Consider the following 18303-nt stretch of genomic DNA (forward strand, 5'->3'; position numbering starts at 1 on the left):
GCAGCTGACATTCGCAGGAAGGGACTCGTGGTACTTCCTGCACCAGCCCGGCCATTGCTTTCTAGTACAATTCGAGTTCTGATCTGGTGCAAAGCACTTTTGGTTCTCAGGACTAGAGCCTTAACCTACGACAATCTATTATTAATGTATCTGTGGTGATTAAAACATCAAAGACCAATACTACACATGAAAGGGAAATCTGGCTTATTGAAAAGTGGCTGTAAGATGGACTATCCACTCCGTGTGTCATTAAAGCAGGGTCACTTTCAGGAGAAAGATCTACATGATTACTTTTAAATTACAATGCAATAACTTATTCTAAGTTGTGCTTTCTCCTGTGACTGCTTCTTGAATCTACCAGGACCTCAGAGTCTTTATAGATTTTGCCAACTCTCTGGCTATCATTTATTGATGGTTTCCTCATGTGATAAATGTTTTACATTTATTACTTAACACATCAAGCCCACAGGTAGGTAGTATCATTCCCACTTTAACAGATAATATAACTAATGCTCAGAAAAGTTAACTTTTTCACAGTGTCACAGGTAATGAATGGGTTCTGAACTTAGGTTGACGAAAGCTACCATTACAATTTAGTTGTCATGTGCTATGGAAGAAGCTCTTTAAGTTTCAATTGCTGAAATGTATAAAGGTCTGCTGAGGAATATTTTTATCTTTCCATTCTGAAAGTTCACTGGGCACTGAAGACTTGTGACTATTCTGAAGGAAAGCTTCCCTGAAGAAGAAGAAGAAAAAAAAAAAGTTGGGGAAATGGTGGGAGATGGACTGGATAAGCATCGTTGGTCTAGGCCTTACTTCAATTATACTCAGCAACTGTTCCAATGGCCCGTGTAATAATCTGGCAACAGAGGACTCACTGCCAATGACAGAAGTGCAAAAGAGTTCCAATGGATCATTCCCATGGCTGATGAGGGAGACTGCTGTGGGCTGACTGCCTCATCTAATGAAATATATATATCATGTGACTTTTTGCTGAAGCTGTATCTAACCTAGTATTTAAAAATTACTTTTAAGAAATTTTCTGCTCACCTTAATTTCATGCATATATTTTTTGGGAAGAAAAAAAAAATCCCTACAAATCTCTTAACCAACTTGGCCAATTCTGATGAAGATACATTATAATGAGTCATGGGAATTTCTTGTATGATCTCATGTTCTACATAAAAAATAGTTCAGCTACTAAAAGGATTGATTCCAATTCTTATGGGTGAGATTCTAATTCTTCTTAGTTTTAATACAGTGGAGTGGAAGCCCTACCAAATCATTTTCTCTGGATTGAAACTCATTAGGAGGAAATAAAACTTAATGTCCAAATTCGTTACCTTTTCCCTCAGATACCAAAGTACAGACGCCAGGCTAAATTTCTTTTAAAGTATTTTATTTTTGTGTAAGCTAAAAGGAAATTTACACACTGAAATCTCAAAAGACCTTGGGCATGCACATTAACCTTGTTAGAGGTTCTTCTACATGTCTCTCTCTTTTTTCCATAGGAATTTCCCCAAACATTTAAAACCCATAGTTTTTACTGTATATACAGCCTAAACCATAGCAATCTATGATTATGTCATTTTACACTGTGCAAAATCCTCAAAAAATAGTGGTACGGTAGAACAAAAAAAAATCAGTAACAAGTAAATTTCATTGTAAGACATTCATATAATTTGGTCCTTCTCAAAACCAAACTGATTTAAAACAGACGCAATCTCGTTAAACCCCTCCAATCAAGTTCTGACAATGATCCATAACCTATAACAAGAGAGCAGTCGATGAAGTACCTTGCAAAAGGTCAAAGAGCAGAAGGCCAGATTGAAAAGATTAAAAGAGCACAAAAAATGGTAACAAAAGCCAGATCTGAAACAAACCCACCAGACATAAATTAAAAAAAAAAATGAAATGGGGACATAGAGCTTATTTATGATAGCAAAAGTAATTCAACATAGGATATGAAAAATTAATAGGACATTCAATGCAATCTGAAAAAACTGAAGGGGATTTCAGACAGTGGAGATTTGAGTTTTTAATTTTCTTTTTTTTATTTCAAAAGTTTTGTAAGAAGGACACCACCAGTGTATTTCACAAAGACATAAATGTATACACCCCAGCAACACAAAAAGAATAAATCTTCAAAAATGTTCACCCCCGATTATTTACATTTGTTTCTAATATAAATTTACGACTTCAGTATGTAAATAAATATACATTACTATGTATACCTTTCTAGTGCGGCTTACCAACAAATCAGCTGAACTTGAGTTTCTTTTTTTTTTTTAATTAGAGCAGGTATGCTTTTGATGGTAGGGAAGGGTGGAGAGAAGGGAAAGCAACTGATAGTGTCCACTTCACACCAGTTATCCGTCTGCCTTCTCTTGGGAGCCTGTGGAAGGTGTCAAGGTGGCGGGGAACATCAACACCTTGGCATGCATGAACGTCAGGTCGGGAAGGCTGGCGATCACCTTGATGGCTTCCTCACTCAGGTGCTCTTCTCTTTTCGGTTTCCTGTTGACAAATGAAAAAAAAAAAAAAAAAAGGAAGTGTGTTCACGTGACTTTGCTGTAGGCCAAATGATAAAAATCCACTCCCAGGGTAGGGAGCCATGGTGGGGACCTGACTACCTTTTCCTCCGCCAGTTCCTGACCTCGAGTGCTTCCTGTGCTAGAGGCCAAATTTCTTACGAAGATTCACATCAAATTTAACTCATTTAATTTAGTTGGGCTTGTATATAGAGACATTCGCATACAGCTGTGTACAGCTCACAGCTGCTTAAGGTTAGAAGCATCTACCCAGGTGCACTTTTAAAATGGTACTAAGCAGAGACATAACGCAAAGCCTTAGGAACACTCCGCCCAACTGGATTTCCCCCTGCCCTACCCCAAGAAACTACCAAAGTTACCTCAACATGCGTCTAGCACAAGATCTTGTAAGTCATTTTAACCTCAGGCTTTCTTCATCCCTAAAGGGGAATTCCAGGACAGAAAGCCCTCAGCTCAAAAATACTCAGCCTCTGCCCCACTGGGGTGCAGCTGGCAGGTTCCGAGGGGCCAACACGAGGGCCAGCTGTTGATGCGGAGAATGTACACAGGCAGGAAGGACTCAGGAAAAGGGGACATCTCAAAATCCAATGGGTCCTGTAGATGAAGTGCCCCTAAGGTAACAAGTGGGCAGCGTGGGGCTGAGCATGGCAGGTGAGCCACAGAAAATGCCAACTGAGCCTCAAATGTGGCTCAAATTGGGTACCTAACTGTAATCCAATCTTTATTTTTTCCAGGTGTTAAATACACTGAAAGAATAGCTGCAGTCATAGGTATTAATTTTAGACCAAAGTTCATTTAAAATCGTTGACTCTAAAAGGCTCAATTTCCCTTTTATGGTAAAGGATAGCTGGTACTCTATTAGGTGTGACCCAAGTTATTTCTTCCACCTAAATATTCTTTGTCCTTTAGGATGAGCAGCAGGAACTCAGGAGATGAAACAAGAGAGGAAAGATAGATGCAGGCTTTTATTTTCATTTTTAAAAAAAGTTTTATTGAAATATAGTTGATTTGCAATGTCACGATAATTTCTGCTGTACATCAAAGTGATTCAGTTATACGTAAGAACACATCCATTCTTTTCTTTACCCCTCCTTTTCAAGGGCACACCTGCAGCGCATGGAAGTTCCTGGGCCAGGGGTCGAATTGGAGCTGCAGCTGCCGGCCTACGCCACAGCCACAGGAACACCAGATCCAAGCCGCACCTGCAACCTACGCCACAGCTTGGGGCAACACTGGATCCTGAACCCACTGAGCCAGGCCAGGGATTGAACCTGCATTCTCATGGACACTATGTCAGGTTCTTAACCCGCTAAGCCACAGCAGGAGCTCCCACACATCCACTCATTTTCTGATTCTTTTCCCATCTAGATTATCACAGAATATTGGGTGGAGTTCCCTGTGCTATAAAAATAGCAGGTCCCCGTTAGGCCTTTATTTTATACTTGGACTTTTCTGTTGTTACCACTTGAGTTCAGGTTGAAATAAAGAGTTTATAGAACAAATGAAAACTCAAACTTCAGACTTTTAGGGCACAAGTCCATCAATGTGGGGGGATATCAGCTTCAGGCACACTGAACCCATCAGCAGATCAACCGATACTGAACTCAGTTTCAGGATTTCTCAGAAGAGTAGAATAGCACTCTAACATTTTCCCGATTGAAATCTGCAATTTTAATTGTACTTAAATGGTAGCACAACTATTTAGGCAGATGTTTGATGGGAAATTGACTATATACATCATTCCGAAGTAAAACCATATGGTTCACTTTTTTTAGGCTCAAAGTGAAAGACTGGAAGAGTACATGGCAAAGGGCAGCCTCTCGCCAGTGGTCAATCTTAGCATCACTCATGTTGTCAACCAGATGTAGTGTGTCTTTTGATGCAACGCAACACCTATGATGTAGTTTAGCCAAAATGTTTTGCTTGAATCCATCAAACTCTTAGATGTAATGTCCAGTTTACAGGAAATAAGGGGAATAGAGAAACATTTAAAAACTACTTGAAGGAAGCAAATGGGCAAATCCAGGATGTTCTACGGACAACTGGACCAATCTTTCAATAATTAGTGTTATTAAACTGAAAAGTAAACAAAAGGGATGGGGTAGATATGTTAGGTTCAAAGTAATGTAGCCGTATCAGCCAGGAACAGTAGCCCTAGAATGGATATTGGCTTGGAGAAAGCAGAGAGAAAAGACATTGTCAGGGAATTTGAATACATATAGCTTGGGTGTTAGATGAAATGAAAATTTACTGAAATCGACAGATGGAGATCACTGACTGCAAGAGTAGGCTCAGTTCCGTATGGACTATAAAATCTCATTTTTGGTTAAAAAAACCACCCATATGTGTATATCTGCAAAGATAAAAGATGTGAAAGAATATGCACTAAGGAGTTACAGAATGATCTGATTGGTAAGAATGTGATACTTGAATTAAAAATTTTTTTAATCTTGAGTTCCCGTTGTGGTGCAGCAGAAACAAATCTGACTAGGAACCATGAGGTTTCGGGTTCAATCCCTGGCCTCATTCAGTGGGTTAAGGACGTGGCATTGCCGTGAGCTGTGGTATAGGTCGCAGACACAGCTCAGGCTTGGATCCAGCGTTGCTGTGCCTGTGGGGTAGGCTGGCAGCTGCAACTCCGATTTGACCCCTAGCCTGGGAATCTCCATATGCTGTGAGTGTGGCCCTAAAAAGAGAAAAAAAAAAAAATTGTATTTTTCTATCTTTACACTCTTACTGCCACTGTAAAAATAAAAAGCTATTAAAGGAGTTCCTGCTGTGGTTCAGTGGGTTAAGAGTCTGACTGCAGCGGCTTGGGTTGCTGCAGAAGTGCAGATTTGATCCCCACGATGGTGCAGTGGGTTAAAGGATCCATTGTTGATGGAGCTGTGGCACAGGTCGCAACTGTGGCTCAGATTCAGTCCCTGATCTGGGAACCTCCATATGCCACAGGTGCAGCCATTAAAAAAAAAAAAAAAAGCTATGAAAAATAGTAACAAATAGGGAGTTCCTGTCGTGGCACAGTGGTTAACGAATCTGACTAGGAATCATGAGGTTGTGGGTTCAATCCCTGGCCTCACTCAGTGGGTTGAGGATCCGGCATTGCTGTGAGCTGTGGTGTAGGTCTTGGATCTGGTGTTGCTGTGGCTGTGGCACAGGCCGATGGCAACAGCTCCGATTCGACTCCTCCCTGGGAACCTCCATATGCTGTGGGTGCAGCCCTAAAAAGACAAAAGACCAAAAAAAAAAAAAGTTTACATAGTTCATAGTTCTGTAGACACTGCATTGGTGTGACTAGCTTTTTTTTTTTTTTTTTAAGAACATAAGAAAGAATAAAACACTTGAGAATTTGAAAACAAAAAGTTGCATCACGACCTTTCCTCAAAGCCAAAGGCAGTGACCTAATTTTGATTTACTTTACTTTCTCTCTAGTTAAGATTTATCCTTTTGGCCAGTGCAATACAATTAAGAGTCCAGAAATAAACCCATACATTTATGGTTAAACTGATTTTCAACAAGAAGGAAATGGGAAAGAACAGTTTTTTCAACAACTAGTGCTGGTAACAACTGCATATTCACATGCAAAAGAATGAAGTTGGACCCCTATCTTATACCATATTCAAAAATTAATTCACAGTGGATCAAAGGCCTAAATGTAAGAGTTGAAACTACAAAACTCTTAGAAGAAAACTTAGGTATAAATCTTCCTGACCTTGTAGGCAAGAGTTTCTTAGATATGACACCCAAGGCACAAGCAATTAAAGAAGTATATATATACATTTAAATTGGATTTCATTAAAATTAAGAAACTTTTGTGTTTCAAAGGACCCAAATCAAGGAAGTGAAAAAACAACCCGCAGAATGAGGTAAAATAATTGCAAATCATATATTTGATAAAGGTCTAGTACCTAGAATATATAAAGAATAGGGAGTGACTGCTAATGGGTATGGGGTTTCTTTTCAAGGTGATATAAATTTTCTGGAATTAGAGTGGTGATGGTTGCACAATCTTGTGAATATACTAAATGCCAGTGAACTGTGCACTCGAAAAGGGTGAATTTGTATATTTTTAATTAAAAAAAAATTTTTTTGCCATGCCCATGGCATGCAGAAGTTCCCAGACCAGGGATTACACCTATGCCACAGCAGTGACCCAAGCCACAGCAGTGACAATGCCAGATCCTTAACCACTAGGCAGGCCATCAGGGAATTCCAAGAAGGGTGAATTTTATGGTGTGTAAATTATATCTCAGTTAAAAGCTCCCCCCCCCCAAAAAAAAAGAAAAAAAAAGAAAAAGAAAAAAGATTGTATCCTTTTTGGCACTAGCCCACTGACTTGTATAAGCTTCAGTTAGAGGTCTGTGGCTACTAACTAGCTGGCCACTCACTGATTTAAGATTAGGAAGTAATTTTTCTCTGTATTAGAAAAGCTAAGCAAGAAGGTGAACCTATTTTAAAACTAAGAACTTGCTTTTCTTTAAAAATAAGAAGTCACTTTCACAACCTATGTTTAGAGAGAGTACTTTCTTCTACATATGCAAAGATATTTGGAAAAGAGTGTGGGATATGTTGTTTGCTACATGTTGATTTTCTTCTACCCAGAGCACTGTTTCTTAACCTACATGCATTTGCACTCAATCTTCTGCGTATGCGTTGTCAAGAGCCAAGATTTCGCTGAGGTTTACACTCCGTATTTTAATTTTATTCAAAAACACAAAGAAAAATGAAACAAAACCTAAAACAACAAAGATACTTAAAATTCTTTCTCAAACTATGCTCTCCTTTCTCTTCCCCCAACAAATGAGACTCATTCATGGGGACCCTTCACAGTATTACCTTCTAATTGTAAGACTTGTGGATATTTGCACTTTTTTTTTTTTTTTTTTAGGGCTGCACCAGTGGCACATGGAGGTTCCCAGGCTAGGGGTCTAATCGGAGCTACAGCTGTTGGCCTACACCACAGCGACAGCAACGCCAGATCCGAGCTGCATCTGCTACCTATGCCACAGCTCACGGCAATGCTGGATCCTTAACCCGCTGAGTGGGGCCAGGGATCGAACCTGCAACATCATGGTTCCTAGTCAGATTTGTTTCCTCTGTACCATGACGGGAACTTCAGCACTTATATTTTTTAAACAGTTAATTCCTCAAACAGCAAAGTTGGCAACTTGTTTTCTTTCCAATTTATGGTGTGTTTTACTACGAAGCTGGATGGTTACTAGAGACCAATTCAATGCAGTTACAACACTGACCCTAGGACACACACTACAGTTTTAGTTCATTTCATAATAGTACAAAATAAGAGGAAAAAAAAAAATGAAAATAACTATCAAAGTGACAGGAATTGGAAAAGTGCCCCAGTGTAGAGAATATTTCAAAGTTAGTTGAAAAGTTAGAACAAGCAAGTTAACAATGTGGCTTAGAGCTCCTCCTAATGGCACAAAGAATGAATTCTCATCTCAGGGACTTTCAACACTACTGTAGTTCATTCAGTGATACTGCAGAGGCGAAAGAGGGCTGTCCTTAGAAAAGGCTGTCCTGAAAAGAGCATGGGAAAAAGCCCAAACAATAAAAGCATCAGGATTTTTTCTGGTTAGTTTTTTTCTAAGGTTATTAGCTTTTGGTTAACATAGGTAGGAAAAAATACATGAGAAATTTGTATGAGAAAAACTTTAATTTGAAAATATGATTTATTTGGAAAGACAAAAACTAGAAAACAAGCAAAAAAAATATACACTAGTTTCATTTACAAGCAGGTTCACCTAACAGGGGCCTTTAAGACTGCCAAGTAGTGTTACTACAAAGAAACAGAGGTGATGAGAACAAGGGAGAGAATCTGTGGATAAGTAAGGACATGCAGACTACAAACCTACTCCTGGGAAAGGTTAGGGGTAGCCTTAATTGTAAAACAAATAATGATGGCTTTTAATAATTATAAATATTAATTGTATTAATAATACATATCTGTTGAATGGATACTTACGCACACAATACAGTGTAAAAGGCAATGTGAGAGTCAAGCAAAAGTTTTGAGACAGGTTAAGTATATTTACTGGGTAAAGAAAAAAAGGCAGTCTTTAACGGATAATTTTCTGCAGAAGAATTGATTTAAAAGATAAATCTGAATTTGACATGTGAGTAGAATGTATTTATTCAGGAGAAATAAGTGTAATATCTCTGCCAAAGGGCAAATAGCAGGTAAATACTTTCATTTTAAAATGCTGATGAGTCATGGATTTGGGACAGCAGAGTTGGAATGCCAGTCAACCAGTATTTGCTCCTGCAGTAGTGACCTCCTAATTTGTAATGATTACTTCTTATTAAGAACTGTCTTACACTTACGGCTAACATGTCAAAGCAATGGATTATCCCAGTGCTTAATGATATAAAACTCAAGGCTTCCTATACCACGAAGCCCAAATGACATGCCTTTTATCTGAGAAAACTGTTTTTCTAAAGGCCGTAACCCTGAAGGGTCTCCCAGAAAGCTTGCTAAAGCAAGCCTTCTCAACCCAAATCAGAGGTGCTGCATATTAGCAAAAATATAGGAAATCAAACAGTGGCCACCCCTTACTCTAATATCTTAGCCCAGAAGTGAAAGGATTAGCCCAGGTGACTCTGGGAGTATGAAACCGGGTTCCCAAAGATGATCATCTCAGCAGTTATAAAAGAAAAGGAAGAATGTTTCTGCAGTAGCTTTTGATCTCAATTCTTCTTTTTTTTTGCTTTTCAGGGCGGCACTTGAGGCATAATGGAGTTCCTGGGCTAGGAGTTGAATCACAGCTGTAGCTGCCGGCCTATGCCACAGCCACAGCAATGCAGGATCCAAGTCTCGTCTGTGACCTACACCACAGTTCACGGCAACACTGGATTCTTAACCCACTGAGCAAGGCCAGGGGTCGAACCTGAGCCCTCATGGATGCTAGTCAGATTTGTTAACTGCTGAGCCATGACGGGAACTCCCAATCTCAATTCTTTAATCAGATTCTTCTCTCCAAAGTTGGGTATAGGAGTAGGGAAAGAGAGAAAACCATGTCAACCCTTTCTAGTCTCTCATGAAATAGCTCTGCTCTCATAAAATTCATAATTAAATATAATTTGTTACTATTTCCTAGAATTGAGTATCTACTGGTTTTTATAAAGTGAATTTTAATACAATTTACTGAAATACTGCCAACTTAGGTGCTTTCCCATGTGGACTGTTTTCTTTAAGACAGAATTCAAAATGAGGGTGTAATGAACACTAGCTTTTACCTGGTAGATGTGCTTGTCTTCTCTACTGTAGACATGAGTCTTGCAAATGCATCAGTCACTTTGAGGCTTGAGGTGGAGATTTCCAGCTTAGAAGTTGTTAACTCATACAACTCTGGATCCACACCTTATAGTATAAAATGATAGTCAGTGATGGCAAGCTGCAATGGGTACTCAATTAGCCAAAACCCAAGATGCAAAAGGCAATTATTCTGTAAACATCTGAGTTTCTTATAAGCACAATACCTCTTTAGAACACTGTCATACTGCATTTATTTTTTAAATTATAAATTCTACTTTTCAAGGTTTTTATAAAGCAGGAAAATACTTTTAAAATTTCCACTTTGGTATAAATATAGCATTAATTAATCTAACAATTATGTAGCAGATACCATCCAAATACTTCTAAAAATTCTATCTGCTGTAGAGAACTCCATATATTTTGGATTAGTTTGTCATAGGAAAATTATCAATGTTTTACGAATATAATGTACATGATTTGTTATGCAATATGACACTTCAATTTTTAGACTGACTAAGCTCATTTTTTGGAACTTCCTTTCCCCTCACCAACCTGACCATTTTTCTTCCATTATTTTGTCCCTATATCAAAATCTGGAAGTTATTATAGTATAATAACTCAGATAGGTAAATGATTTAGTTAGTTTAAATGTACTCTGAGGACATGAAATAGTACTCAAAGCACAAATTACTACGAAAGAAAAATTTATATACCACATTGTTCTTTCTTCAGGTAAGGAGTGGGAAGGGTAAACTATTCTCAGAAAAAGTGAATAAAAGCACTATTTTTAGACAAAATGAAAATTGTCTCAAGGGGTAATTATATTTCTATAGTCTCACAGCTGAATCTAGTGGCTAGCAGTTCAAATATCTTGTTAAAGAAATTAAAAATGAAACAATTAGATTTGTTGTAAAAGTCTATTAAATCCTTCCCCTTTTACTTCATTAAAATACACACATACTGCAAAATTTCCCTTGAAGACTGATTTACATCAAATATCATGACCACAAAAAATAAGGAACATTTTCAACTCAAGCTAAGCTCTGGAAAATAGAGATAATCAGATAAAAATAAATTCTTAATCCTATACTCTCTTTATTCTTTGCAAATTCAGTAGTTTATAGGTATAGTAGAAAACCAGACTATATGGAAAAATATCCTGTAGATTTATTCATTTCTACTTATTATTTCTAAAAAGCCCTTATATACAAATGTACATGTTGATATTGGCAAGTTTCCTTCTTTTAGGATATTTCAAGGTTAAGAAAAAAATCAGGAACTGCCTTCTATTAACCAACTTTGTAGATGACTAGCAGATGCAAACACAGATCTCAGATGTTTACAGAAATCAAACAAGCAAAAGCGGCTTCCACAGTAACCATGTCCAACAAGGGAGGAAGGCTATAGAAAATGTTTGTTGACTCTCCTAAGTTCTTAATATTTCATTAAGGTATAGGTTCAAAATACAATTTAAAAGGCCCTTTCTTTGTATTTCTATAATAAGTATAATGGTTGCAATTAAAATGTGAAACATTATAGATGCCTGTAAAGGGACCAAATGAACCCAAAGCACTTCGCTTCTCCACTGTGAAAGGTTAGCTTCCAAGTAACCACAAAAATGTAAGTAGATGTCTAATGCATAATGCAAAATAAACAACCACATTCTGACTGGCAACAGGAAAATGCTGGTAAAAATTTAGTTTGGTTTGTAAAATACTGGCCACTTGGCTGTCAAACAGTAAAGTGGGAGATTATAAAAAAAAACAAACCCAAATCAACCTCCCCACAACCCCCTCCAAATCATTATCACCAAAAAAAGTACTACAGCTATATTTTATCTTTTTCAAAAACAAGATAACTACTTACTCTACACTAGTAACTGGAGAGTGATTTTTGTTGATGGAAGAGTTTTTTTTTTTTTTTTTAAACAGAACCTTAATGAGGCATAGTTTAGTTACATAACTAAAGCTAGCCAACCAAGTTCTATGCCAACCTCTTAAGTCTCTAACACAAAATAATTAAGTAACTGCAAGCTAAGACAAAATGACTTTCCCAGAAACAAGTCAGAAAAAGTGCAAGCAAGTGATAAAATGGAATACTTAGGAAAGTGTTGGTACCTGTAGCTTGATGCTAAGTTTTATTTAACAAAACCCAATAGCAATAAAACAAGCCAAAGCGAATTTGTAGTACTTGGGTTTACAGAGCAGCTAGAGCTCTATATGAAAATACGGAATGAAAATATTTAAAATGTTCCAAAGTAATGAGGACTGTATTCAACCATGCTAATTTCCCTTCTATTACAGCTCTATGCTTCTGAAACCACTTGCTCTTCTCGAAGCTGTGTATGTACACTGAGCCTGGTTGTCAGGTCATTTCTGTACTTCTTTATATGGTCAGATTATTTGTGCTCTTATGTATGTTTTTAAACTGAGCTTGAAATGTAACCAAAAATTAAATTTAAACCAGGTTTTTAGGCATCCAAAAATAGTGACCTCATTTAAATTATAATACAGTTCATGACAAAACAAAGTTGAAAGCAAATTAAAAATAGGAGCTTGGTAATTCTTTCTCGGGAAACACAGTAATAAAGAAACTGATAAGCAAGTTTTTAAGTTTTTTTTTCCTCCCATTAAGTATTAAAAACTAATTAGCTCACCCAGGTCATTACATAGCTCACATGTATTAAGATGTAATTTAAATAGCGAAATATCACTTTCAAGTCAAAACCAAAGACTGGTTTTTCACATACTTGCAAAATTTTGGAAACAATGAAAATGATAACCAGGAACTTAGATTTGAGGGGGTCCAATCATTCTACCAAACAGCCTTAGAACTTCCTTTTAGCACAATCAGATTTCCATAACCAGACCTTGGAGAAGGGCTGACTCTCTTAGTCTCCCCCATTTCCCATCATGGCTTCTGAACTGCTGGAAGTGGGTGGCAGGGTTCTCTAGCTGAATAGAACAAAACCAGCAGATTTTCAGGAACCAGGCTGGCTGTGTAACTGGTCCTATTGGGGAAGAGAGGGAGGGATCCTTGCTCTGCACCCTGGGCATCAGCATCTATATAGCACCCCAACAGTCGTCTGGTGATCAATGGGCATGCTTACCAGATCACAAGTTTGGGATGACAGGGACTCATTAAATCATATTAAATAAAATGTAAACATAAAAATGCCATTATATTTTAATCTTTTATTCAGTTAGAAAATGACAAAGTACATTAGTCCTTTGGTCAATGAACTGAACTTTTGCAGGGTTGAACATTAATTTAACAGGCACTCCAGTAAGTTTTAATTTCTAGCTTTTAGTATCTTATAGCAATTATTTTCTACTATCACCTTTAACATTGTTTTCCCCCATGGAAAACTAACAGTAAGCTTTCAATTTAAGAGCTATATAAAAACAGTAATAATTCTATGTGGGACTATATAACTATGTGCTGGACTCCAACATCTTGAAACCTAGTTATACATTTAGCAGCACTAATAAACAACTAACTGTATGCTAGAATTTGTAAATTTTCTATTACTATAGAACTATAAAGTCATCTTTGTGTACTAAAATATTCTTATATTTCTAAATTTGTATATTTTCAAATGGCTTTGTAGAATATGCTTTAAAAAATAAGCATATAAAATGTCACATTTTCCATTTACAGGGGAAGAAAACCCCCTGCCTTTAACTGTATAAGGGCATTAGGGTTGTTTTATATCTAGAAACTACTTTTGACTCTGAATATTACACTCTGACAAAGCTTTCCTTAAAATACATTTCACATAAGTCAGTTGTCATAGATACTAGAAAATAACAATAGATAAATAAAAGTATTAGACAGACATTATAGAGAATACAATCTACTTGTTTCCTTGTTTATAGGAAAGTCAAGTGATGTGGTCATGCTTTTAGTAAATAAACTAGAATTGTGGTTTTAACACTCTGCTGACCTGGGATTGTGGTGTTGCTGCTAGAGCTACTGTCATCCACGGGCCCAAAGAAATCAAGGTTCAGAAGAGTGGAACCTCCACTAGCTTGAAATTCAGTGACCGTGTTGGTAGGCAGCCACACAGAAGGTAAGCCAAGGGAGGAGGGGTTATGTGTAAAAAGGGGTAAGACACACACTTGAACATGCAGGTTATAATTAGTAGTCATTACACATTTTAAAATCAACATTAAAACAATGTGTACAGTATTAATTTTTCATTGCTAAGGACATTTCTAAAATAACAATTTAATTCAATGTACCTTTTCTCATGTACAATGTAAATAATTTAACACTTAGTAAGGTTTTAGTTAGGAGTTCAGTTCTTTCAATCAAAACTCAAAGCCATACCAGAAAGACCAAGGGGAAAGTGTACCCGTTAAAGGGAAACAATACTTTAATCTCAACCCAACATTAAATCACTGTACATGCCCAAATCAATCTTTTATGTTAGCAGTATTGGTTTCTAATTAATAATTGCCAAAGGTGACAAAGTTGTCAGTTTCAGGACAGGCACCAATACATTAACTTAGTTTAAAATAACATAACATTATAAGGAATGTCGTAACTGCTCTACCCTGATGTGCAACCTCAAGCTGTACTGTTCCCCTTTAACTCTGAAACAGTAATCAGAAATAGTATACATTTTTGAAGAAGTTGTTAATAAAAAGCACGATGATTTGACTGAATAAGACACCAGACAACAGCAAAAGGTGCATCCAGGCTTTCCTTCAGCATTGTTATTCAATTGGATGCTTTCCAATATCCTAGGATCCCCCACTCTAAAGTGAAGCTGATAAAATAACAGGTGTTTTAGACCACGGCTCAACAACTTATGAAGTATAAGGAGTAAGAGTAACTGCACCTTAGAGTCCAATTACAGCTTGTGATGACAACACAACGGAAAACTAACATTTTGTGTTATTTATTTTAAAGACCCCCCCACCCTTACTGGAATAAGTTATTCCTTTAAAAGGATTTTCTTTTAAAGTCATAAGTGAAACCAATTATTTCTGGAACTACCTACTAGTATTTTGAAATAAGTTTTAGAAAAGGATCATGAAAATCATTCATTTTTCATTTGCATATAAGTGCTCTACAAAATATTATTAAATCTGAAAACTACTTTGAGTTAATAAACATTGATCTATTTGCACGTTGTTTTTGGTTAAATAACTGTGCTTTGTGCTTTAAAGCAGTCTCTAGACACAAGAAAAATCTATAAACTAAAACTACAGAAAGTAATTGAAGGAAACTGGTCCTACCTAAAATATCATTTAAACTACCTAGATATTTGTGAAAAATAAAGAAGCTTGTTTTTGACCTAAGATAAAGAAACTAAAATTTTACCTGGCTACTATTACCTATATATGGACATTAATACTGTTAATAATAGTAACTGCTGATTTCTTGAGCAATTACTATTCAGAAAGAAAGCCTGAATTTCCAAAGATAAGAATAAGAAGTTATATTCAAACAAAAAAGGAAATCAGCAGAGAGAAGTCTGTCTGAATTTTGTAGCTTTCTTAACTCTAGCTCTGGTGCTAGAGGCTCTACGGAGAGACGTACCATCTAAAGGGTTAGTAAGGCCACTGCTACTCCAGTCAAACTGGACGGGTGGTAGAGACTCCTAGAGTTGAAAACCAAAAAATCAAAATTAATCAGTATAGGTTGTAGCAATATAAAGAATCCCTTAAAAAAAAAAACAAAAACAAAAACCAAAAACCCCACTATTATAGCAAGATCATTAGGCAATAAAAAACCCTAAAGACAAAATTGGGATAATTTACAATTTCAGAACATTATCTACAAATAGTAACACAAACTGAAATTGCAAAATTTATAAATAGTACAGTTTGTTGATATTAAAAAAGTTGTATCTGAGAAATGGAATTATCTTTACATTTTCTTTTCTTTCGTCTTTTTAGGGCCACACCAGCGGCATATGGAGGTTCCCAGGCTAGGAGTTGAAGCAGAGCTGCAGTTGCCGGCCTACATACACCACAGCCATAGCAATGTGGGATCTGAACCGCATCTGTGACCTACATCACACCTCACGGCAACACTGGATCCTTAACCCACTACGCAAGGGACTGAACCCACATCCTCATGGATACTAGTGGTTCGTAACCCGCTGAGCCACAAGAGGAACTCTCTAGAATTTAATTTTTAGAAAGTACTGGAAAGTATACTTAGAACTCATCTGAATACTCTAGGTTTTAAAATTCTGTTAACAGCTAAACACATAAAGATAAAATGAGTGAATGGTACATATAAGACAGAAGGTAGTACAAAACATTTCAAAAATGATCATCGCTTTATTTTAAGAATATTCTTGACAAGAAAAAAATTGTCTTTTTTTATTTTTTATTTTTGGAGTGGTTTTGGCAACACTTATTGAAATAATTTATTAGACAAATAAGCTCAATAGCAACATATTGTCATATTTTTTCCCCTGTATTTCTCATCACCATGCTTCACTGAAAAGCAGTCACTTATTAGAACTTTATAATCATTTTTTTTTCTGTGTAGAAAAAGACCCTTTTCCCTGTAGGAAAGGAACATGAATCAGCTATTTTTGATAGTCTAATTCTATGACATTATAATACAATTGTCTTGATAACCAATGACAGGCATGTTACTAGAAGCATTTAGTTTCTCCTGTATCAAGTTAGATCTAAAGGTTGAGGGAGGAGGTATAAACAAAATAAAATGCAGGCATTAGTGGTCACCAGGGGTTAGAGAGAGCTGGGGGAGGTGAAGTGAGGTGAGGGTGATGGTGGGGGTTGGACTATAAGGGACTTCTCTGTGGCGATGAAAATTTCTGCATCTGTTTTTTGTTTGTTTCTTTTTTCTTTGGCTGCTCCTGTGGCATGTGGAAGTTCCTGGGGCCAGTGACTGAACCCACACCCTAGCAGCAACCTGGGCCGCTCCAGTGACAACACTGGATCCTTAACCTGCTGCGCCACAAGGGAACTTCAAATTCTGTGTCTTGATTGTAGTGGTGGTCACCTGACTATATGATCAAGTGACATAGAACTAAACACACATATTGCACAAATGTCCTATTCCTGGTTTTGATATTGTACTACAATTATGTAAGATGTAATCGTGGGGGAAACTGATGATACAAGGAACCTTGTCTATACTCTCTTTGCAACTTCCCACAAGTCTATAATTATTTCTAATAAAATTTTTTAAAATGCTGGTGAAAATCTAGTTTATAAACTATTTGCAAGACTGATAAATAACATTTAGGAAAGATCCTCTTTAGCTGATCTCAAAAACAAAAAGCTCTAGGCATTTCAACAGATTCGACTTCTATTATTCTGCTTCTAGATCAGGGACGCCTTCAGAACTATTCAACACAGACTGGATAGACAAAACCTAAATTTATGCAATAACAAAACTTCTGGGTAAATGGAGCAAAGCTCTGTCATTAAAAGTTTTTGTCTAAATTACATCAAATAGCTGGACATTCTGAAATAGTTCAGTAATTTTCGCTTGTCATCGAGGTGTATGGTATTTTGAAGATAGCCAATTTTATAAAAATGTAGTGCTAAATCATGACTCAAAATTTAATGGAAATGAAATGGATGAAAAACAGATACCTAAGTAATTCAAGGCTAATTAACAGCATTGACAAGTAGGTAACTCAAAGAGAAAGCACTGGAATGAAACATTTTAAAACAACTTGAAGTAATGTGGTAAGAAGGATTATTGCAGAGACAAAATAAAGGAGACAGGGTCAAAACAAAAAAGAGGGGAAAAGAAAAGACTAGAGACAGGAGACTCTGGTTCTAGTCCTAGTTGTATCACTGATGTGTAATTTTGGGTAAATCACTTAGTCTTTCCAAATACATTTTCTAATTGTAAAAAGAATCATTTTTTTTTCTTTCTTCTAACTCTAAAACTCTGATTCACAATTGAAATAGCAACATAAAGTAGCCTAAGAGAGGAAGTCTGCTAGCGGTGACTAGATGGAATAACTGATAGCTAGAAAATTGACTCTACTCAGCAGTGAATAAAGTATGGTTAAAAGACTGTTCTCACTAGGAGAGGAATTGGTAATGGCATCATGAATGGTGTGTGACCTTAAAATTCAGTGGATAAAGATTTAAAAAACAACAGTAAAAAGTATCATTACTGCTTTTTATCTGTAGGCTTTTTTTTTTAGGTAAAAGTATCTTTAAAAAAAATTAACAGTTGTTAGTCAAATATTAAATTCCTAAACAAGAGATGCAATGGCTACAAGACTAGTGAGTACGAACTGATTTGGAAGAAAAGATAAAAATTCAATGGGTACCAAATTGAAATGCAAAAGACAGATGAAAAAGCATGCCGTCATGATGAGAATTATACAACTATGCTAAGTTTGAAAGTCACTGTTCAATGATGCCAAAACATAAAAGGAAGATTGTTAAATTTTTGGGGGGGTGGGGAAATCAGGTGTTGAACTGGTCTTTTCTGACACATTTTTCTAAGCTTCCAGCACTA

At 36.7% G+C, this 18303-nt stretch overlaps 1 protein-coding gene across 5 annotated transcripts in view; it reads right to left on the minus strand.

Moving 5' to 3' along the window:
- Window positions 1-1382: 1382 nt before the first annotated feature.
- Window positions 1383-18303, minus strand: part of AFTPH (aftiphilin) — a 69625-nt gene continuing 52704 nt past the window's right edge. For 3 of the 5 annotated variants that reach the window (XM_047781936.1, XM_047781935.1, XM_047781934.1), the window contains 4 exons: window positions 15376-15436; window positions 13772-13855; window positions 9807-9930; window positions 1383-2517 (listed from right to left, as the gene is read on the minus strand). In XM_047781936.1, the coding sequence (XP_047637892.1) occupies window positions 2370-2517; window positions 9807-9930; window positions 13772-13855; window positions 15376-15436 (417 nt within the window). In that variant the 3' untranslated portion in view covers window positions 1383-2369. The remainder of the gene's footprint in view (window positions 2518-9806; window positions 9931-13771; window positions 13856-15375; window positions 15437-18303) is intronic. The other 2 variants (XM_047781937.1, XR_007135115.1) reach the window with 2 other exon arrangements.

Source organism: Phacochoerus africanus, chromosome 5 (assembly GCF_016906955.1).
Source record: "Phacochoerus africanus isolate WHEZ1 chromosome 5, ROS_Pafr_v1, whole genome shotgun sequence".
Taxonomy (NCBI): domain Eukaryota; kingdom Metazoa; phylum Chordata; class Mammalia; order Artiodactyla; family Suidae; genus Phacochoerus; species Phacochoerus africanus.